Consider the following 23,634-nt stretch of genomic DNA (forward strand, 5'->3'; position numbering starts at 1 on the left):
CAATTCTGACAGAATTACCAGGTGTGCACAATGTTTTAGGAAAAGTGAGGCTGTTCTAAAGTAGACTGTGATCAAAATTATGGTGTGAGAGAATCTGACAAGCTCGTGTCAGCGACTATAAAAAAAAACATATCAGGAGGGCTGTAGGTGTGTTACATTAACATTGCAGGAATCAAAGACGCTGTTCCAGATTTCAAATATTTAAACAGGAAGTTGAATGAACCAACCACTGCCACCATGAATTTTGATGGACAGGTACAATAATATAATATAACACCTCCTCAGAGCTATCAGAGAAGCAGGAGTGTATGGAAATAGATGTCAGCAAATCAATAGCTTTCTTAATCCTGAGCTAAGAAAGGAAGTCAACGAGAGTCCAGAACAACGATATCATCTGGTGTAGTATCTGCATTACTAAAAGTCACATGGGCACAGGAGTGATTAAAATATAAATAAAGCTGAAATGTGTATAGTTTAAAACATGTTATGCATTACTATAAATTGAATCAATTAAATGAGCAGAGGCTAAAAAAAACTGTATAAAGTAAATAATTTGCTAGTGAATATACATTAATATTTAACTGATAATTAAGAAAGCTTGAGAGTGGGCAGTTTGTTGGTGGCATTGAGATTAGGTTCATCTCTATCAAAGAGAGGCTGCGTTAAATGGCAATGGATGGTGCCATCTAGTGGCTTTTTTGCTGCTGGAGCCTCTGGCATCAGCCTGGCCCGGGGGGAGGTAGCATCTTGGCAGCTTCTCTGGGACAGCCAGGGACATTTCCTTCTGTTCGAGCCTGCAGTTTTCTAGGTGCACATTAGTTTATGTGATTTCCCTCTAAAAAATGTGATGTCATAAAGCTGGAAAAGAATTAGGCTTGTTGTTGAAAGGAAAAATGAAACATTTCTTTTTGCAATTCAGTAAAGGATGACTCTTGTTTTCCTTTTTTAAGGCTACAGATCCAGATTCAGGGCTCTGGGGAGAAGTCAAGTACTCTATCTATGGAACAGGAGCAGATCTGTAAGTAAAAAAAAAAACAAAAACAAAACAACCAAAGAAAACTACATAAATTCTAAACAGAGTTTTAAAAGTATTTTAAAGAAAAGAACACGCTCATTCTTGACCTGCTTATTTCCAAGGACATTTACACTATGTTCTGTGTGAGTTCTATGAAAACAACAGCAGAAAAGCTAGTGTGATCATTAAACAGCTGCTTCATGGACCCATAGACTTTTACCCATGAGCCCCCAAAGAAACATAAAGCAGCTGAAGTGCCAATACACAGGATCTCTTCAATCACCATTTGAAAAACATTTGTAAGAGAAAGAGGAGATTTTGATCTCGTTGTTTTGAAAATTCAGTTCTGGAGGGGAAAGAAAAATCCTTTGCTCTTTCCCTTTCCCTTTCTGTAAAGCTGTACAAGTTGTTCAGTTTCAACTCTTGTCAAAGTAAATCAAAGATGATAAGACCTTCAAGAACATAAACTCTAGATTTGAAGGCTAGCTGCACTGGGTGTTCAGAACATTTTATATTTAAACCTAATAGACCTGCATTGGGGACTAAGGGGATACAATGCTTACTTGATTTTGTAGTATCACCTAACCCCCTCTCCCTGTCTTTGGGGACAGTGCTGGGGTGTGGGGTAAGATCATCCTGAAGCACTAGTTTCTCCCACAGTGCTTCCCTCCCTGCAGTTGCCCTGGCCTATTAGTTGGGGCTCACAGCCATGGTTAGCATCACCGGCCATCACAGAGTTTGCTCCTGTAACCTGGAGCTCCTGACCATGGTGAGGCTGCAGGGCAGAATACTGGAAATTGATGAGCTTTTCAGGTACTCATCCCCAGAATCCTTTTTTTTCCGTACATTATCCACCCGGAGCTAAAGCTGAACCCTTTTTGTTGAGGTGAAAGCCATTTAGGAGCCACAATCAAAGTCCAAAATCCAGGATATTAAGGGTAAAACTCTTCTGTATCCAGAAGGCTACTCACATGGGAGCATCTTCAGGATGGATTATTTTGAGCTATTCACTAAGTCCTTAAGCTAGCTGCTAACTGCAGAGAGGCAAGCAGGCAAAGTTTATGTCATGCAGGCAGACCTCTTAGGTTTAAAATGTAGCATCTGATGCAAAGTTTGTGAAGGTTGTGGTCAAAATATTTAGAAAAAATATCAGTGCAACTTTATTCTGACTGATGTTACGGGGACACTCAGACTCGCTGTTCTAGAGCCGTTGAGTGAGGAAATTAAGGTGTGAATATGTAGGAGACCTTTTCTTCCTTCTTGAGCATGATTTTCTTTTTTTCTTTTCCTTGTGCCAGAATGGCATGGCTCTGCAAGGCTGGATTGATTTCCTAGCCTGGTGACTTCCTGATCTGCTGAACGCAGAATTTGATGCAGATTTGGGAGTTTCAATTAGAGGCATGACTTCTTCTGTCTCAGGGGTTGCATCAGTGGATATGCAGTTGCATTGGCAGAACAATGAGTTGTACTGGAGTAAGAGGAATAGCGTTAACTGTCGAAGATAAAACTATTATGCTGGTAATCCTACATCCAAGCTGCCAGTGGGAGTAGAGTGCACTGCTGTAATCTCTTCACATCTCAGTGCTTCTATTCTTTCACTAAAACTGGGGTAATGAGAGTCCTCTCTGCATGGTTAGGCTGAGTTGGGTGCTAAGGAGGCACTCGGCACAGGCACTGTCTCCTACCAACAGTCTGCACAGCTCTTTCCACTTTAAGGTCTTGGCTTTTATCAAGACCTGTATTTGTATTTAACAGGGTAATGAAAACAATTGAAGATTCTGGATTACTAAATGCCCCTTTTATAATTACTCAACTGCACACACAGCTGGGATTCAGAAAATAGTTTGTTATCCTGTATGTTAATTAAAGGGTATATAAAACCTTTCATCTGTTAAAAACCCTACTGCTTGGAGCCTACACTGGCAGTCCATTTTAAAAAAAGACATTGTATTGGTGTCTTCTCTATAAATCCAAGTTTCTGGCTGACACTTTTGACAGTGTTTTAGTAATTACAAATGTGTAGAATTCAACTTGCTAGAGATAAATCTGTATTCCAGTGCCAGTCTATAGAAAAGTGATTATTTTTGGAGGAGATAATTTTCCTTGCACTTTGGGGGATTTGAGAGCAGCCATTTTTCTTACCCATTCTGAGAAGTGAAGAGCTTAAATATGAAATGCAGCATGCTTCCCTTAGCTATTGAGGTGATATCAATCAATCTTAATTTATGCAGGACATGATCTAATACATTGTACTTATAAACTGTAAAATAATAGGCAATTCCTTAATGTTTTAAGACATTTATCGAGCATTTACTAAGGACAAAGTCTTTAACGGAAAATACAGCTAAAATGGCTAATGCACAATGAACAGAAACACACCAGACACAGATAGTTCTCTGGAAAGGAACTAGCCAAAAATAGGTAGAGTGAATGACTTGGAAAGGATCAGCCAGACAGGAGTTAGATGAAGAGTACCAACCTTCGGGCACAGCATTTCAATGTTTTGAGCCCATCTTTGCCTCAGGCTGTAAACACACATTAAGTGATCAAAAACCCCCAAAGGCTTTCCATGCTTCTTTTCCAGGTTCCTAATCCACCCATCAACAGGTATCATTTACACGCAGCCCTGGGCTGTATTAGACGCTGAAGTGAACTCAAAGTATAATTTCTATGTGAAGGCAGAGGACACAGATGGGAAATACAGCTTGGCTGAAGTGTTTATCACCGTGCTAGATGTCAATGACCACTCTCCAGAGTTCAATGAAAACATCCAGGAAAAGACGATGATCATCGGGTCACCAGTGAAGATAGAGGTGAGAGACACCACAGTGTGTCACAAAGCTTTGGAAAAGCCCCAGCTCTGCTGTTTATTGCTTGGGTATAATAATGGTATGACCAGCAGGTCCAGGGAGGTTATTCTCCCTCTGTAATCAGCACTGGTGAGACTGCTCCTCGAATCCTGTTTTCAGTTCTGGGCCCCTCACCACAAGAAGGATGTTGAAGCTCTGGAACGAGTCCAGAGAAGAGCAACGAAGCTGGTGAAGGGGCTGGAGAACAGGTCTTACGAGGAGACTGAGAGAGCTGGGGTTGTTTAGCCTGGAGAAGAGGAGGCTGAGGGGTGACCTCATTGCTCTCTACAACTACCTGAAAGGACGTTGTAGAGAGGAGGGTGCTGGCCTCTTCTCCCAAGTGACAGGGGACAGGACAAGAGGGAATGGCCTCAAGCTCCGCCAGGGGAGGTTTAGGCTGGACATTAGGAAAAAAATTTTCATAGAAAGGGTCATTGGGCACTGGCAGAGGCTGCCCAGGGAGGTTGTTGAGTCACCTTCCCTGGAGGTGTTTAAGGCATGGGTGGACGAGGCGCTAAGGGACATGGTTTAGTGTTTGATAGGAATGGTTGGACTCGATGATCCGCTGGGTCTCTTCCAACCTGGTTATTCTATGATTCTATGAATGTTCACTTTTCTTGGGACTTTATTTTGCACATCCATTTGTATGTAACAAATGGATTATAGTGTGGAATGATAGTGTTTGTAGACTGCTGAGAAGGAGAAATAAATTCTATAGGCAAGAGATAAAATTCTGTTACAGTATTTGAACCATCAGCTGGTGGAGGATCCTGGATTGTACAGCGATCATAAGAAGCCCAAATAAGATGAGTGAATGAAAGCACAGGGCTTTGAGTACTTAAGCTTCCTGTCATGCCTTTTTGCTCAAACACACATCTTCTTTCCCTTTGCTTTGCATAACTGTATTCATTGATCCAGTGCGGAACAGGAGGTAAAAAACCTGCAATAACAATTCACAGGCAAAGGAGCAGAACATCCTGCATTAAGACCTTACATAGTGAAGCCTGATCACACAACACCTAAAATCATTAGAATAAATACTATAGCACAAAAATTAAGGCAGCGATATTTTATAGCGTGAAGCTAATCCTTTTGTTCTCTATTCACTTCACATTCATCCCCCACACCTTTGCTCAGGGACGTGGTTTAGTGGTTGATAGGAATGGTTGGACTCAATGATCCTGGAGGTCTTTACCAACTTAGTGATTCTGTGATTCTGTGGAACTCCCCAGTGATGCACCTTTTGCATTCCATAGATAGGTTATGATTCAGTTTTTCCTCTGATTTTATTTAATCTCAAATAGAAATTGCTTATTCAAAAAGGCCTCTAGTCCTGCTGTTTTTCACTAGAAAATGTATCATAGCTGATACCAGAAAAGGGGAAATTGTTTCCAAGATGAAACATAAACAGCCCAGTCATCTCGCAGTATGGAAATTATTAGAAGCGATTGCTCAGGAGTTAGTGTTTTGTCTTCAGGCAAAGATAAAAAAAATGACATATTTGTTCTTTACACTTCCTCTAATAGGCTATAGATCAAGATGCAGAAGAACCCAACAACATTGTGGATTATTCCATCATGCAAGCAGATCCAGCCAATGTGTTTGATATAGACCAAAGCACTGGGGAGATCAAGCTGAAATCCTATATCCGTTCTCTGGACATCATCCACAACATCACAAAGAACAAAGACTGCATATGGTCAGTGGTGGTTCAGGCCAAAGATCGAGGCTCCCCGTCCTTCAGTACCACAGCAGTTCTGAAGATTGATATCACAGAGGAGGTAAGAAAATATTTTAGAGAAATCCCTATATGAGAAGATCCTTGAGAGGCAAAAAGAGTAGTCACTTCTTGCTCCACTTCTGTGACTACTTTAAAAATGCTACAGGAGTTGAAATCATCCACCAAAAAGTTGCTAGCCATTGCTTCTCCTTTCTTACTAGCTCTGTTCTGTAGAGTTTCTAGAGCCTTATAGTGAAGCTGGATTCTACAGACACAAAATTTGATGAGAAAAATCGCAAAGGTGCAAAGGTAGAAGCACAAAGTGGTTGGGAGATGAGTTCCTTGTATCTGATTGTTAGAGACAGATGCAAAATAGAGACTATAGTCTCCTGAGAGTAAAGGTAAATCCTGACTGATAAAATTTTTAAGTTTTCCTTTCATTCAGGAGAAGAAAACTGTATTTCGCCCCCTACAAAATGTGAAAAAAAAATAGCTGGGGCCAGAGAGAAATATATTAGACCAGTCTTGCAAGTCAACATAAGTGACAGAGGAAAAGTGATATAGCTTTACAGGAATGCTTTAAAGTATTTAGAATTTTGGATGTGAGTTTAATAATTGCAGTATTATTAGCAGGTAAAAGAAGAAGACTCTAAAAGATAGCACACATAGGTTGAGTTTCCTGTTAGCCCAGCTTTTACATCAACAAAAAACAAGCAGTGATTTATGGTGAGCAGGGCATGCTTGCACGATTCTTATTTATTGTAGCTGCCTTGCCATGCCTTTAACTAGATACCAGCGGGGAGGAAATGGGCTTTAAAGTAGATGAGAAACACATCATTAGCCTGACAGTCTCTGGACCACACACATACTGGGCAAAGATGCAAATCTCTTCCTACACACAGCAGCTGCCCTTCTCTTTGTTTGGTCAAAATGCATCCACTGCTTCTTTTTCTTTGACAAATCTTTCTCTGTTTTCTCCATCTCCTCTTATTCCACTGATACTCTTTATCAGGTACATTTTTGTGATACTTCTTGTACACAGTTCAGAGCCTGCTGGAAGTTAAAAGGTGTCTGCAGAGAACACTTGTGCTCATCAGCAAGGTAAACCTGGCCACCACCAGCAGCACAGGAATAACTCCCAGTCTCTATTGTCAGTTCCTGCTGCACCAGGACTGCCAGAGGTCTTGGGTCTGCCCTGGCAGAGGATGTCCCTGGTGTGGGACTCACTGTTGGGGCTCCACGAGAGCTGCCATGCAGCACTGGGGCTTGGTATGATCAGGGCATGCTGCTTTAAGGCTCTGCCATGTACAGCTGGGGGACTGTGTGTACTGTATCTGTGAGAAGCCTGGAAGTTTAGCCATTCTTACTGATATAAAGGAAATAAACTAATTAACACTTTGATTTTCCATGCAAACCATAAAGTTTTGGTGGGTTTTATACAAGAACTAAGAACTGCTACTTGCAGCCAACCGTGGGAGTGCCTGCCCTCCCTGCCTTTCTTCCAAGCTTGTCACAGGGCACACATTTCAGGAGTGTGTGGAGCCACCTGGCCTCTGGCACTGTCAGCCCCCAGCACCTAGCCTCCAGCTTTCCCCCTCCTCCAGATGAGCTGGTAACCTCTCTGTCAGCATGCAGGGCTAAGGTACAGGGCTGAGGGGAGGGAGGGAGGGTGTCCCACACCTCTGCTGAGGAATCTAGTCCCTAAATCAGCTGGTGAAGCATATCTGAAAGGAAAGCAAGAGCAGCTGATGTTTTGAGATAAAGGGCTTCCTGTATCTTCTTCTAGTGTTTCAAGCAGCATTAGCACCTGATAAAAGGAAGTATCTTGTACAAAATCCCCTCTCTGCTTGCATTTCTCCCCCTCCAGGTGTACCGATTTGGCACAAAGTGAAGGAGAACTGCTCATGATAAAGTCTAAAGGGGAAGCAGAGGGCTGTTAAGACCTGGATTCCTCTCAGACGCAATTTTTCCCTCCTTCCCATGCTCTTCTCTGTGCAGTCCCAACACAAAGCCTGAGATAGCAACAGCATCTTCTTTATTAATTTGTGTAGGTCTCTTCAGCAGGATCTGCACTACGAACCTGATGTCACATCTTCCATAAGCTTTTGTACATTTCTCCACTACTTCTTGCATTTCTTGCAATGATTTGTGCTGGGTTTTTTTTTATCCAAGATCATCACATGCCCTTCCTAAAACCACTCTCCAATTTCAGCTTGAACATGAGATGCAGTGTCAGTGTACAAATCCTTGCTCATTCCTTGTGTCCCACAGATAGGACAGTCACTGCTAAGACTTTGTGAAGAAAACAGTCTCTTTTTATAGGGATGGTGCATACACACACTCACGCACTCACACACTTTCAGAGACTGTTAAAAATGTGCGTTTCATCCCTCTGTGCTCCAGCTCTTTTAGTCAGCCATTTGGTGGGCATTTATTTATTACTGATTTTGGATAAGGAGGATATTTTTGAATGCATCCTCTAGAGGTTTCCAACAGTGTTAATCACACCAAGTAATTAAACAGGCATATTTTCTGATTAACATTTACCATTGCAATTAACACAAGGCTGTGCCCTTCGAGATAGATGCCTTGTGGCTAAGTTCAGCAGTATTGCACATCAAAAGGACCTTTTGCTCTTGGAATACTACCGTGATAAAAAATTCCAGAGGCCTTTTAATTTAACTGAGTCTGATTTTATGGAAATTGGTATTGACTGGCATCTGTTGATCTCCTATCCTTTCTCAACAGAATAAGAAACATATGCTGAAAAAGCCACTCTTTTCTTCACCCTTATGGTTCACTCAAAAATGTATTTCTGCTGCATGATGTTTTCATAGAAAACTGATTCCCACTCCTTATCCTGAAGTCTGGCATGATCAGGGGGATCACTCTGCCTCTTCATGACTCCACTGTGGTTCTGCAAGTATATGGGGGCGTTTATTTACACCTCTTCATGGTCCGAGGCTTAAGTCCACATTTAGACAGCATAATCTGTGGTTCTTAATAGCTTTGGACACTCATTTAGACTGCTAAATTTAGCTGGTGAATCTTAGATTTAGATTCACCTAACTGAAATGTTTAACAAGCACCCTCTGTGAATTAATGTGGCTGTCTCCTGCACTCTCATACTAATTCTGCAACCATGTGAACTGTGGTTGCTGCTGGCACTAAACATCCTTTGCCACATTTGCAGAGCAATTAGCCTCTTCTTCTTTCCGCAGTTACATAGGCCTTTAAAAAATTGTTCAGAGAAGGTTGGTTTGATCTGAGAAGTCTCTCCCTATGCTTATGTTTGCATTGCAAAGTTACTTAAGGGTAGTTCTCATATATGGTGATAGCGCTGCTCTGACATAAGCACTGGAGGAGGCAACTGGTGTTCTATCTTGGATCAGGAGTTACTACTGAAGTAAATCTCCTGATCATCCCCACATACTGTGGGATGGCTCATGTCACAGATAGTTCCAAGCACAAGAAGTAGACTTCTTTCAGATGAAAACATGTCTGGGGAGTACACCTACTGTGCCTTGGGCATAGCAGGCAGCCCATCCTTGCAACCAAGATACACAATATCTGAAGCAAAAACCCTGTAAATTTTGAGTATGTAGAAGTGGACTCCTTAGAACCAACTGGTTCATTTTACAGATCTATCTGCTTAAGTCAACACAGCCCGAGTTGTCTATAATCCACAATACCTTGGGCTCTTAACAGCTTCACCTACTTACTTAGACTTCTAAATATAGCTGATGAGCTTTAGCTGGTCTTGTGGCTGAACAGCTCAACTATGTGCTCCTGTTGTGTCCAGCTTCTGGATACACCAACCACTTGTTCTGCTCACTGTATCCCATGTGTTATGAATGGCTCTTTAGAAGCTGCCAGGAGGTATGATTGTCTGGACACTGCAAACTGTTGTGGCAGGAGAGATTGAAACAAAGGAAATCAGTCAACGTTTCAGTAGCAGAAAGAGCCATAGGCAGCATCCTCTTCGGCAAACTCAGGTTTTTGAGAAGGAAGCCTCTGTGGAGGAAGGAAGGCAAGAATAAGACTCATGTGCTGCAGAGGAGTGTTTTCCACAGCCTGCTATGCAGCATGAAATCATCTATCTATACCAAAACTGCACTGGGCTGAGGCTTATGAATCTGGCTTCAAAGTCACATGTCAGTGTTAAAGCTTCTCAAAAGCTGGCAGGTCCCAGTGAGTGCTGGACACTTCAGGATGCAGCAGGACTTCATCTGAGCAGCTTATGTGCAGGAGACAGTCAGTCACAAGGGTTCTACAAGAGACAATAGATACCCATTAAATAAAAAATAGGTGATGACATCTTTTAATCCAAACAGTTGCTTAAGTCTCTTAATTGTATTCTTGTCCCAGGACTGGACTTCTGCTTTCTTGAAGCTGATACAAAAAGCTTAGCTACTTCCAAACTTCTGCCACAGTTCTGTAAGCCTCTAATTGTCCCCAACCCTTCTCTGGGCCAGCACTCATTATAACTGTGAAATCAGAACAAACAAACAGTAGAGTGTTCTCTTTTGTGAGCGGTGGTATTTTAACTCCTTTAATGGCAATTAAGAGAGTGTTTCTTACAGGTTTTGGCCTGCAGGGATACGACAGTGCTTCTTATACTAGCTTTCATTTTATTGTTTGTCTGCTTTTGGTTTATATGTATAAGAAAAAAACAGTACTCTTCAAAGCACAGCATGCTTCTTAGGAAATGAGCTACATAAATTGCATAGTTGGCACTATTTGTTGACCTGGTTCTGAGGCACTGTTGGTAACTGAGGTGGTTAGAATGTGCAGAGTAGTGCTCAGAGGCGAAGTGCTTAAACTTGGGTGTCCAAATATCCCCAGAGTTTCACTGTCAGAGAGTGTTGGGACCTCTCTCAGACCTGATCTTGGTGTTACCCAACTGAGCCACAGCAGTGACACAGGCAAGATTGCAAAGCTTTTTGATGATGAATGCACTTACATAAGCAACCTGGCTAAGATGATGTTGTTCCAAGCCTGTTTCGCAAGTTATTCCTCCTATTTATCCTATGAGTGTTATGGTTATGGCAAATAGAAATTCTCCCACTGTATGCTTACCAAATGCCTTATATTTTTATGTAGACATTACAGAAGAATTGTCCAAGGCTGGTTCTAGGCAAAGCTCTGTATTGTACAGGCCCAGTAACTAGAATATAGTCTGAACCAGCTAACTATTCCTGATTTTAGTTTTAGTAATAGTCACCTATGCATAACTGAAAGCCCTGAGCAGATGCCAAACTTGGTGACGCAAGGGGGAATGGAACAAAACCGAGTTCCGAAACTCCAAATAAGATTTCCATCATTTCTTACCCCTGTGAGTGCTGCACACTGGCAGCATAGATGTGTGCTTCTGTATAATCCCATTCATTCAGTGTTTTCAAATAGCTAGTCAAATAATTATTACTGAGATACAGCATCTTCTTAAGTATATGCCTTCTTTCTTCTTAGGTTGGTCCTATGCTATTTAGCCATCAGTGCCTCACTACAAAATAGGTCTTGACAATACTCATAATAAGTGGACTCATTTCAGGTCATGTACTACTTAGCAGGGTTTATCTGACACTTAACTCAGCAGACTTTCACATGAAGCTAAGTAAATCAAGGTAGAATTTCTGTCATCTGACGGGATTTAAATATACAAAATCCATGTAATGCAGAAGAACAAAGCTGATGTGAATCCAAGCTCTGCCAAAGCTGTGGGCTTTCTAGCTTAGGTTCATTCCTAATTAGATAATGGAAAAACTGTGCACAGCAAATTATGAAAAGCTGCAGCTAGCTGTAAGGTAGCATGTTCCATTAGTTTCAATAGCATTTCTTCACCCATTTCTCTTTGGTAGTATAAAACATTCAGGGTAGGGGAATAGTGAACTTGGATAATGTATTTGAGGTAGGCTGTGAAAATATAGAAATGAAGTGAATGCAATGGGGTGTTTATTAATGAATGTAAATGCCCTAAGGTTAGGAATGTGATTTGAAAATAAATAGCGTTCCTGTGTAATACATGACAAGAGGTACTCTGAAGTATCCTTTGTGGATACTCTTAGTCATCTCCCTCCACAGACTGGGGAAGGCAAAGAGGTAAGGCTCCTAGTTAAGAGTCATATACGGAAATCCTTCTGATCTCACTTTAAATGTCTAAAAGTCAGAGGTTCAAGCCCAATCTAGTTACGAGGCTCTCCTTCTACTCACTGTCTTTGATACCTATTTTAGCACAATGTGACTACAACTGTGGAGTTGTCCTTTTCTCCCCACTGACTAAAAGCTGGGAGCTCATACCACTGGCTAAAATGCAGATAACCTGTTAGCAGATGTGCAAAGTTTGGGTGATGATTCTCTCTGGAGCTGAGGCTGGAGGAGTGGGGCACAGTGGGTACTCCTGTCTATTTGCGGTCACGTGTAGCTTTATGACCACCTGTTGGTAAACCTGCTCATGAATTTTCCATTTCTCAAGGATCTCCTGGCCTTGCACAACACTACTCTCTGTCCAGATTCCATTGCAGGATCTTATATTCATCATGAACTTCTTTCCCAAATGACTAGGGTGGACTACCATGCCATGCATAAGGCTGATCAATGTGTTGCACCACTACTCTTTATTCCCTAATCAATCAGGTGTTTATATGTGCTTCTTAATTTCTTTTAGTGTTTCTGTGTTCAGTTCAATGTCATTGCAACTTTCTCCTCTCCTGTGCCTAGTTGAACACTTAGCTCCCTTTATTTTATATATATTCTCTCTATCCAGTAAACATTTTACCTTAGTTGTATTTATACTAGATACTGGCCTCTTTCAAATATAACCATGGGAGCGCTGACCATTTCTCTTATTTTTGATATTTCCAGATCAAGTCCAGGGTAAAATCCTATATTTTAGGCCTCAGGAAACGTCCATGGACAATATTTGGAATTTGCATGAGTGGCGTCCTTTCTACCATTTCTGTAACAATGGTGATCTCCACCATCATGTACTGGAAAAGTGTGAAAAGATCCAGGCTCCACCCGCAGGGCAAAATCCGCAAAATTATACGGGGACCTCGGAGACGCACAGTGTGCTAAGCCGCAAAGTGAACTGGCCATTCATTTGTCCTTAATATGCCATATGTAGCTCATGGTATTGCTTATTTCTTTTATTTCTAAAAACAAAGCTCTTTAGCTCTACTCATGTTCCCTACCTCAAAGAGTTTTGTTATGTCTGTAAAAGAGTACTTGAAAACAGAATGCAGCACATATCTGCTAACTACTCATTTGTACACTGTAATTTTATAAAAGTAAGTTTTCTCATAATCTTTTTAAGACCATGCTCAGTAATAGTCCTATAAACAGCATCACTGTATTACCTGCAACTGTTTTTGAAAGATTGTTTTCCACTCATAAACTTCTGTCTGGGTTCAACACTATTATTCCTAGGAAATTAACTCTGAAATGTAGTATAACAATCCAACTGCAGATCCTGGAGCCAATTATTTTCTTGCTCAGTTCTTGCAAGTTAAATAAACACGATGGTGATATGCAAGAATCTGTCCTAATTTGGCAGTAATAATTCTGTAAGCTTTTGTGTTTGGCAGTCATCTCTCTCACAATACCATAATGCTTGCCCAGTCTCCTGCTCCATCTAAATTCTCCAAGCCTGGACTGGCTCTTTGACTCTCATTTTTTTAGAGACAGCTTTCATTAGTCAGCCCTGCTTGTTACATATTTTGGACAAATGAAATTTCTGGGTCACTGTCTGTCCCATAGAGTAAGTCATGTGTTTTCTTTGTACTCTTTTACAGACTCTTCACAAAGGGCCTATGGCCGCCTTTTTGATGCAAACTAAAGATAATCCCATGAAAGCCTTAGGAGTGCTAGCTGGTGTCATGGGCATAATGGTGCTGATAACTATCATGATCTCTACTGCCATGTTCTGGCGCAATAAGCGGTCCAACAAAATCATGCCGGTGAGAAGGATCATAAAAAAAAGACAGACCCCGCAGCCCCGGACAGTCAGGATGGAGTGGCTGAAGTTCAAGAGACCCAGCAGTGCTGCGGAGAAATTTGTCGTTGAGGATGATACCAAGAGCCTACAAAACGAGAACAGCAACAACAACGTCCAGGTTGCCCCCGTGCCACCGACCGCCCCCTTGCCCCCGCCACCCCCTGCCGTGGCTCCCAGGGTGGATGCCCCAGGGTGGCGGGTGCCAACCGTGTCTGGGTCCCTCACTCCTAAGTATATAAACAAGCAGCTGAAGAAGAGAGGTCATGGCAGTGCCCACAATGCCCTTGTGTCAGAGCTCAAAATGAAGTTTGAGAAGAGGAACGCAGCTTTCAATGAGCCCCACATCTAGGCAGTCTTGGCAGTCCCCAGAGACTGCGGATTGTGACTGTGCGTGGTTATATTTATGTGCTGTGATCTTTCCCATGTCTGTCAGCACCCTGTGAACTGAGAGCAGCTTTTGGCTGTGATACCCACCCCTCACCTTCACCAAGTATTACATGCTAAGGAGTCACCCCACCTGTGCAAACACTGCAGTCCGTGTCCAGTTGTGACTGCAGTTCCTTCAGCTTGTGTCTTAGTGCCGGTCCCTGCCTGCAGCTGTCTGGCCAGGGTGCCGAGCACTCTCACACCAGCCACAGTCTCCCTAAGTGAATGGGGACTCAGATTGCCCCTGCTTTTGGACTCTACCCAGAGTCCTAGTTTTCCAATAAGGCTCTCTGCAGCCAAGGCACTGGTGGATGACATGTCCGACCTGATCTGGCAGGTGGGTTTGAAGTGTCCAAAAAACCATCGCCTCAGATCCCAGACCCAGTTTTGAAAACTTTGGCCTGCCTGTAACACCAGCACTGAGCTGGTATGCTGGTCTCCCATAGCAGTGATGCTGCAAGAGGGTAGCGCATAGCTGGTACCTGCTGACCTAGGTGGTACCCGCCATCCTCAGGACGCAATGCAGGCAGAGCAATATGCTCATGGCTCTAGTACCTTCCTTCCTAAAAGGTAAGCAGACAGGCTTGGAGAATTCATTCTCCAACAGCTTCTGCTGGGGTTTGCCAGAGTACATTGACATGATGCTGCGCTTTGCTTCTGCCCTGGACTTGCCTGCTAATCAGTACTTCCCTGGACTGGCTGGGGCAAGATTTGAGTGTGGAAGTTCAAGAGCAGCACTTGCTCAATTAATCTAACACCGTATCCCTTCATAAGGGGGAGGCCGGCAGGAAAAGGCCAAGATTGAATCAGCAGGGAAGACAAGGTAAAACCAAGAGAAAAATGATAAGTGAAAAATATAGAGAAACACTGGCAAGTTGCCTATGTTGGTCGGGGAGTGTCTGGAAAGATCATTTTGTTTTGTACACTGCTAGCAGGAGGTGTCAGGGAATGTATTTTATTACCTCTCCTGGCTTGCACCAGGGACTGGTGAGTGCAAAAGGGCTTTTCCGTAATATTTTATGGTTTGTCCTATCAGTATTTTTGAGTGAATTATGCAAAAGTTAATGGGCAGGGAAGTGGGGGGCCGGGGTGGTATAGAAGGCTGACACTGACACTTTTTTTTTTCCCTGTTATGTGACTGTAAAAGGAACCAAAGGTAGAGCACTGTTTTTGCTGGATCTACCCCACAGCTTCTCCCTCATGTTCATTTCTGAGGAGATGCTTTGCAGCTGTGCCTGGCTTTTTCCATCCCTTGGGAAAAAGGCAGCATGCTCTGGGCTGGCTGGGGAGCAGCACCCTTTACCCTCTGTCTGAGTGCTGGTCCTGCAGGGCAGCTGTGCTGGCTCAGCCTGACACTATGAACATCAGGATGAGAAGCAAAGCCTGCAGGACAAGACACTGTTAAGAGAGTCACAGGACTCTTCTCCAGCTGTCATTGCAGCTGGAGCAGCAGGCCTGGCCCTCAGGGGCTCTTCTTCCCTCATCCCATTAACTGGTCTAATTCCCTTTCTTTGCAGAACTTCATCAGCTTAGGGGGACAGCTGGTTGAATGAGAAGTTACTCACTTACAGGAAAAATCTTGTATTTTCTAACTTCAATACGATCCACCTAAAAGCCAGAGGGGGACCGTGGCCCATGTCACCCACAGGCTGAGCCAGGAGCTGTAGCCAAGAGGAGTGGCAGTGTCCTGGCTGGGGTCTGTGACAGCAGCGCTGCTCCCAGAGCATCTCCTGCTGCACCTCTAATTTTGTACATGACTTTCTTGCTTTTCCTTCTTCCTGGGGTTGCATAGCATGAGGGCCAGTCTCCCACGGTATGAGTAGTCACCTCATCCTTACCCTCTGGCCATGAGTGGGAAAGAGGGGAGGTGCAGCCTCTGCCCCCCTAGTGCCCAGCTTGAGCACATGCCTTCTGCTAGTTGTGTCTCCACCAGGTTCTGCAACAGTCCCCAAGGTACCACAAGTTCACAATTTACTCCCCATGCTACTGTTTCCCTAATGTTGTGTTGAAGCCAGTATTCAGTGTTCATTCTCCAGTGAGGAAAGCCTATGAAACCACTCAATTAAGTGAGATTTAACGGGAATTATAGGCTTATAGTCCTAGAGATTATATTTAAAAAGGAATAAAGATGTTTTATTATTATGTCGTGAGATTGTTTTCCAGTTACTCTGTATTTCAAATACAAGTTTTGGGATTTTTTTTTATAAATAAAAACAAACCTACAAAAGGTTCTTCTGCTTATATTGTGCTTCTACTGGCAATGATGCCTTGTAAGTTCTTGTTATGTGGTGGCTTGGGCAGAGACAGCTAGACAGCTTTCCAGGGTGACCAAATGGCACCTTTTGTGGGCTACAAGTCAGGAGAGGGGCTGTGTAGTTTCCTTACTGTGATGCACCAGCTCGCTCTCTCTCTCCAGTTTCTACAGTTTGCTGTTATTCTTCTGTGTTGACTGGGGTGGAAGGTGGCCAGCCAGGCACTGGTTTATTTTTCACTCTCCCTCATACACGGCCCCAGGCTGGTCCTCAACCAGCATCAGCTTATGCCTGACCCTGTATGCACCATCTCCCCAGGGGTTTCTCCAGGACGCGGTTGTCTCCTTGCTTAGCCGACTGCTTCTGCCCCTTCCTCACTGCTCTGGACCTCCCATGACACACGCTCTGGCTGCCTGGCCTCCCCTGTCCCTGCAGCCAAACCCCAGAGCTCCTTGTCATTCAGGTTTCTCTGCAATTTGTAAATGTAAAAGAATAGAAATGAAGCAAAGGACACCTTTCTGAAAATCTGTTGTGTTTATTACTTTGACACTAAGAGACTGACGAGGAAGGGCCATGAAGGATAACACTGAGAGTCACCACTGACATAACAGGTCTCTGTTGAATAGCTGTGCAGCAAGTTAGAGCAGAAGGAGGTACTGGGGAAGGAAATATGGGCCCTGAGGAGAGAGAGCATGGGAAGCACAAAGCAAAAACCAAAATACAGCTAGAAAGCCAAACTGCCATGTAGTGAAGTTCACATTAGGCTTTTTCTCTCCTTACAGCTAAGGTTTCTACTCTAGGTTGGTTGGTTTGAGGTTTTTTGAGGTTTTCTGTAACAACACATAGGACAAGGGATTTGAATCTATTGATCAGGTTCTTTGGATGTGCATGAGGCCAAAGAAGACAAAAATAAGTCACCCCTCCTGACACACCCCAAGTAATGCAGTGTGAGCTCTTCTGAGAGTAGGGGCTGGTTGTTTTTACATGCATGTTTGGGAATTTCTACCTCTAGAAAGGTCGCAAGCTTTGGTTTCACAGCTGTAGGATGGGCAGGCAGCTCACCTGCATTTTGGGATGAGCTTCAGTTCTCAAAGCCCAGCTCCACCAAAATCTCTGCCCCTGACCACAAACCTCTCCGGCCTGGGTCAGGTGGAGCATCCCTGTTGCTTCCTGCATCACCCCACCACCTGGGAAGAAGGAGACGACAGTTGGGGAGGGTGGAAGAGGAAAGAGCAGTTGAGTGTTTGCCTGCAAAAGAGAAACTGCTCATTTTTCACTCTCTCTTGCTCTTAACTTTGAAAAGGATGTATTAACACAACACTTGTGTAGCAATAACCATTAGGAGTGGGTATGGGTGAAGTGGGGGTGTGTGTGCTAGGTAATGCTAGTGTGAAACTACAATGGTTCTCTAAGATATGTTTAGACACAAATAAAAAGCCCTCCCCTCCTTCCTTGTACAAAAAATAAAATAACTCAAAACCTGTGAAACCCTGTGCTGCAACTACATTACACTGGTGCTCATTAAGGGTTCACACTCTTCCTGTTTGTGGTACAACCCAGGCTGTGAATTGCCGTGTGAAAATATCCAACAAAACAAAGCAAAGCAAACAAACAACAACAAAAAAACCCCCACCCTACTCTCAAACCCAACACTAACACCACTGATCCAAAATAACAAAAGATTTTCTCCAAAGGAAACAAAATATTAGGTTGGTGCAAAAATAATTGCTGGTTTTGCACATCAACTTTAAAGCATTATATGTCAGCTTAGAATTAAATTTATTAATTGAAAGAAGAACCATTAGAATCCAGGCATTTTTGCCAACAAGAAGTAAGTCCATTTATTCTACTAGTATAGAAGACCTGGAACCGATGAATTCTCCAAAGTCATTTTGAACTGCTGCTCGTTTGTGGAAAAACCTCTCGCAGTAAGTTGTTGGGATGCTTGAAAATGTGGTAATCGGTGGGAGAGAAGTCTGGTGAGTAAGCTGGGTGAGGCAGACTTTCAGAGCCCAGTTCATGCAGCTTCTGCAGAGGCATTTGCAAGACGTGGAAACAAAATCTCTCGAACTTGCTTTTTCCCCCATCTTTAATTTGACATTGTAATATAAAAAGACTTACCAGTGAAACAAAATTATTAACATAAATAAGAGTGAGTTTTCACTTTAAAAATATATATACTACATGAACACAGCTAAATAAATGTTTAGTCCATAATAAGCATCACATTTTACAATGGCAAAAATGGCAATTATTTTTGCACCAATCATCAGGTCCATCACGCTGGCCCAAATTTCTCCACCTCTTTTTGTTGCTGGTTATGACCACAGCCTTCCCTGGCTTGCCCGGTCTGTTCCTATGAGGCAGCACACAGGAGAAGCCAGCAGAGAGCTGCTGGGTAAAATAAATAAAGACAGCCTGAGCAAGGGGAGACTTTTCACCTTTTGCCACATGTTGCTATTGATTCTGGGTGGGGTTTTTTTTTGGTTAATGCTGGTTTTCTTGTGTGTCTGTGCGTGTTGCTCTGCGATAGTGCCCTGGAGGCAGCCCGGGGGTGCAGCCACGCGCCCATGGCCGCACTTCCCCGCGCTCACCCATTCCCAGGGCTTCCCAAGCCTGCTGCGAATCCCGGCCATGCACCCTGCCGTGCCCCAAGTCCTTGCAGCACAGAGGCTTCCTTGCTTGGTACTTCAAGAAAAGCAGCAGGCGCTGTGTCTTGAGGTCATCTGTAAAAGGTGCTGCTGGCCACGCCGGCAGGACAGGGGCCGGCCTAGTAGAGGTCAGCGCTGTTCCTGTGGGGTGGCCGGGTCTTGCCAGGCTCCTCACGGGCTGGTGGCCGCCGAGCATCGCGACCATCCTCGGGGCGGCAGAGCCCGTCCTCGCTGCCCGCGGGCAGGCTGTCCAGCGTGCTCTCCTTGCTGCCGGCAGCCTGAGCCTGGCCCCCACGGCGACGCCGAAGGCAGGCGCCAGGGCAGCGTGCCAGGCATCCCGGGCGAGCCTCGGCAGTGCAGGCGTACATGCCGGCGGGCACGGCCAGCACCATGGCGCAGACGATGACCACGATGTGGATGAGCTTCTCGCGTTGCTCCAGCTGACTGACGTCACTGCCCGTGACGAAGACGACGCACTGGCCTTTGCGGGGCGCCTGGTTGCGCACGGCCACGCAGACCTCGTACTTGGTGGCAGGGAGCAGGTCGGTCACCGAGTAGGTGTTGACGCCGGGGCCGATGTAGATGGTGTCCTTCTGGGCAGCGTCGTAGCGGCCCACGAGTAGGGTGTACCAGGTCTCGCCTGGATCCGCCGCCGCTGCTGCTGCCGCGAACCACTCCAGGGTGATGCCATAGACCGTCTGCTTGGCGATGCGCACCTGTACGTGGGCACCCGGCTCGGCGGGGGCGATGGGGTCCCAGCTCAGGGAGGGGGCGGATGACCACGGGGACACCACGTGGAGGCTGATGGTCTCTGAGGAGTTACCCAAGAAGTTGGCAGCCATGCAGGTGTAGTTGCCAGTGTCTGCTGGCCGTGCCGCCTGGATCAGCAGCTCCGAGCGGACGGTCTCCTCACTGATAGGTTCGGTGGACACTGCAGGCAGAGGGGACTCATGTCAGCAGGTGGGAGCCACTATGCTTCCCGTGGGGCAGCCCCAAGACCATGCTGGTGTGGGATAGGGGACAGGAGGCCAGGCAGGACCTGCCTTGCCCCAGAGAAGAGGAATGGGAGTGCACTGAACCTCACAGGGCTTGTCAGCCAGGCATTGTCTGGGCCAAAAGGCAATAAACACACCAGGACACCTAAGCACAGAAGACAGAGGGTGCAGCTGACCCACTACCCCAGCGCAAGGGGAGACTGCTGTGGGCCAAGCCACTCCTGTGCCACCTGCCATAAGTGTGCTCAGGTGAGGGCAAGCCAAGGAGAGTCACTGAACTGCAGGAGGCACAACTGCATTTTGGACACACGCTCCATCCTCCGTTAGGATTAAGTGAGGGAAAATGTTGGTCTCAAGAAGCTCTGCCCAAAAAGAGGTCAGGAAGCCTTGGGCTGGGACGGAGATGCAGCTTTAAGAACAATATGAAACACCCTGTCACCTACCCACAGGGAGGCACATGGCTGTGGTTGGGAAAAGCCTGTCTGTAATTAATTTAGCATGTGCTTGTGGAAAGATGCAGAAGTGCTGCTACAATGCTGCAATTAAAGCAAATATCAGTCCAGGATTAAGGGCTAATGCTATCTTCTTTAGCAAACTGGCTTATTAGGAACATGCATAACCTGTACAGTGCCCATATGCATTATTAGCTTACCTGATGAAAATAGCAACTTGTCCTATTGAAAGCACTTAGTAAAAATAAACATGAGGGAGGGCATGTAAGGGCCAAGCTGAATGGGGAAGAAGAGGAAAAGACCTCATATTACAAAGCCCTCAATAAAGAATATATACAAGCAAGGCTTATGGAGAATGACAGCCTTTGTTTTGGTTCTAGAACACGAATGGACACACAGGAGCAAGAGGCCTGCAGGATTTAGAGGTTTGTGTAGGTATTTCTTGAGAAAACATATGGGAATAGTATAGAAACATACAAGGGTGGACGGGTGTGTGTGCACACTTCCACAATTGTACAGATGTGTGTACAATTATGTAGAGTCTGTGCATATAGAGAGAATATAGAACATATAATGTAAATATATACGCATGTCTAGATAACTACATATTTATTATAAATGTATGACTGATGCTGTGATGTGTCATGATGAAAGAGCAAAGAGCTACTACTGACAAATGAGGCCATGCTCATTTCATCTTTGATTGATATCCTGTATGAAGCATGTCTTCTCATGCTGGTCAGGCAGTCTTAGGCATGTAGGATGCTTAAGATTATTTGAATTATTGCCACCACAATAACCGCAGTGCTCTAAAGGGTCCGAGATCTACTGTGGTGACTGTAATAGCCTGTAGACCTACATAATTACAATAGCAGAATATAATTTTTTAATAGAAATAAATAATAAAATAAAAGAATAAGAAAAAGCTTTGCTTACCATTAAATGCCCTTAAAAGTTTGAGTGCATAGGTCCACCAGACAGCTGGGGAAGGGCTGGCTTGCACAAAGCAGGTCAGGGTGACATTCAGCCCCACTGGGACTGTCAGGTTTGTCTCAAGGGCTGAGGTTAGGGGCTTCATGCAGCTGTTGAGCTCTACTTCATGAAAAAACTTCCCTGCCCTGAATTTTGGGCTTGCACAAGTTAAATAGGAATTCATCAGAATAATAGGGGGGCCGACTGACTTGATAAACTCAACAAAGCCCCGCAGGCGACAGTCACAAATCCAGGGGTTGTCATGAAGGGCCAGGACAGCATTGGAAATATCTTCTATCTGCCCCTCCACCCTTTTGCTTCTCTGGTAGACGGGCCAGCCATAGAAGACATCCCTGGATATGACAGTAAGCTGATTTGAGGAGAGATCTAAATAGGTCAGGTTGGGCAGATAGCGGAGTGCATGTTCTGGAAGGACATCCAGCCGGTTGTGCTTCAGATCCAAGATTCTCAGAGCTGGGGTGTCTTGAAATGCTGTCCATGGCACAGAACTTAATTTGTTCCCTTGCAAGCGCAGCTCCTTCAGAGCCGGAAGATATTCCAGGCTTTTGATGTGCATCACCGTAATGTTATTAAAATTGAGCCAGAGATACTCCAAGGCACTAACATTCTCAAAAGATCCGCGAGGCAATTCCGTTAGGTGAGAATTTTCTATTCTAATTTTCCGGATGTCCTGAGGAATGTTTGCAGGGATTTGCCTCAGCAGTGCAGACATGCAGAGCAAACTCCTAAAGGAGGAAACCAGAAAATTCTCCAGGTCACACACCATGTTTATGGCTAACAAACCAGTTCCCTATGGAAGTCAACAAGCGCTTGAATAATTATAAGGTATCGTATACGGGGCGTAAAAAAGCCGTACATCTACCCTTGAGTTTGGTTTTACATCCATTTTCTCACAAAGAATACAATTAAGTCATAAAAATTGCTACATATGCCACTACATCTCTCAGGGAAAATAAGAGAAATCTCATTTTATGCTCAGGCTAGTACTATTCAAGACTTAGAGGAGGCAAACTATGCAGCCATCTGTTTGGTTTTGGTGCTCGCAATATTGGCAAGTATATATCAGGAATTTCTGAGCTGCTTTGCTAGTGCTACAACTAGGATAACTAGTGTTCTTACCTTCCAAAGCTGTCTTGAGAACAAGAACATCCTGTGACACAAGATGAAACAGATGAGTTTATCTTGTGGAAGGCCAGAAGAAGAAGAAAAATACGACAAATAGTGTCCATATTCTCCTTTAAGAGCACTCTGCAGGGTTTGCACCAAACATGCCAATAGCCTCCAGGAAGCAAATCCTATTAGCTGTAATCTTCCTTGACGCAGAAATAAATCCTGATGGGGACCTCACCCTAAAGAAGACATGTAGTATGGTTCATGGTCTGTGGCGAAGTGCTAAAAATCATCCCTAGGGCTGCTCTTGGCACTTATCCTTTGGCCATAGGGATTTTGACAGGCATACATATTTGGCTGGTAAGATGAAGATGGACCCAAAACCACTTCTCTTCCCAAGTTCTTAGAAGTAGTCAACCATGCCTATTTAATTTTTATTATTGTTTCAAGGGGTCTATCTCAATTTCCTGTCTTTTAAAGGCATTTATGAAGGCAGAAAACTGTAATAAGGGCCACACTTCACAGTGCCATCTTGCACAATCCTTCAAGCCCCAAATCCTGTGCACAGCTCAGCACAGCATGTACTATGGCGTATGATGCAGGGAGAACCTACTCCTCAAACTTAATTGCTCTGTCACGGAAACATAGGAAGTATGGCACTGTTTTTCCTCTAAAATAACTTTTTTTCCCCGTATTCCATTCTTACACGCTAGTACTGGAAAAAGAAACATAGACGTTGCCAGTCTAGACTGCTCTGAGAAAAGAGTATCTTTGAAGTCAACCTCTATTGTATAAACATAAAATTTCAGTGTTATTTTAAGTTCTCTGGCTTCCCCTGGAAGACACATGCTGATTGCCCCTCAGTCACCTCAAAAAATTCAATCTAAAAAATTCTGTGGGAAGGGATTTGTAGTTACCAGATTTAAATTCATTTTTTTTAATCCAAACCAGCAGGTTTCGGTTATGCTTTCCAAGCAGCACTGTGTTCTCCTGGGGCCATCTAGTGTGTATGGGCTTCATTACAGCCCACAGAAGGCAGCGAGCTGCCAGAAAAGGGCTTAACCTCACTGTCAGTACATGCGAAGCTGGGTCACAAATCAAGATTAGCCTGAACCTACTTAACCTCTAACCTATGGGACCAGGATAGAAATATATTTATAGTGTGACGGCTTAGATCT

At 44.2% G+C, this 23,634-nt stretch overlaps 2 protein-coding genes across 4 annotated transcripts in view; one reads left to right on the forward strand and one right to left on the reverse strand.

The window, feature by feature from the left end:
* Positions 1-14,453, forward strand: part of CDHR1 (cadherin related family member 1) — a 48,199-nt gene extending 33,746 nt beyond the window's left edge. The window contains exons 14-18 of one of the 3 annotated variants that reach the window (XR_011337990.1): positions 951-1,018; positions 3,600-3,828; positions 5,391-5,645; positions 12,446-12,713; positions 13,375-13,498. Coding sequence is in view for 2 of the 3 variants with exons in the window: in XM_069864069.1 (XP_069720170.1) it covers positions 951-1,018; positions 3,600-3,828; positions 5,391-5,645; positions 13,375-13,926 (1,104 nt within the window). In the remaining variant the exon portion in view is untranslated. Of the gene's footprint in view, positions 1-950; positions 1,019-3,599; positions 3,829-5,390; positions 5,646-12,445 lie in introns of all 3 variants that reach the window. The other 2 variants (XM_069864069.1, XM_069864070.1) reach the window with 2 other exon arrangements.
* Positions 14,454-18,840: 4,387 nt separating this feature from the next.
* Positions 18,841-22,834, reverse strand: LRIT2 (leucine rich repeat, Ig-like and transmembrane domains 2). Its single transcript, XM_069863578.1, has 3 exons — positions 22,466-22,834; positions 21,290-22,071; positions 18,841-19,837 (listed from the first exon to the last, which is right to left on the reverse strand). The coding sequence occupies exons 1-3, from the start codon at positions 22,573-22,575 to the stop codon at positions 19,026-19,028; spliced, it is 1,704 nt and encodes a 567-aa protein (XP_069719679.1). The 5' UTR covers positions 22,576-22,834; the 3' UTR covers positions 18,841-19,025.
* Positions 22,835-23,634: the final 800 nt, after the last annotated feature.

The sequence above is a fragment of the Phaenicophaeus curvirostris genome, chromosome 9 (genome assembly GCF_032191515.1).
Source record: "Phaenicophaeus curvirostris isolate KB17595 chromosome 9, BPBGC_Pcur_1.0, whole genome shotgun sequence".
Taxonomy (NCBI): Eukaryota; Metazoa; Chordata; class Aves; order Cuculiformes; family Cuculidae; genus Phaenicophaeus; species Phaenicophaeus curvirostris.

Excerpts from the sequence above, each read along its gene's own strand:
- LRIT2 (XM_069863578.1), bottom strand. The coding sequence starts at position 22,575 with ATGGACACTATTTGTCGTATTTTTCTTCTTCTTCTGGCCTTCCACAAG. Across the intron at positions 22,072-22,465 it reads TCTCAAGACAGCTTTGGAAG|GAGTTTGCTCTGCATGTCTG; the intron begins GTAAGAACACTA and ends TTCCTCCTTTAG. Across the intron at positions 19,838-21,289 it reads ACTTTTAAGGGCATTTAATG|TGTCCACCGAACCTATCAGT; the intron begins GTAAGCAAAGCT and ends CTCTGCCTGCAG.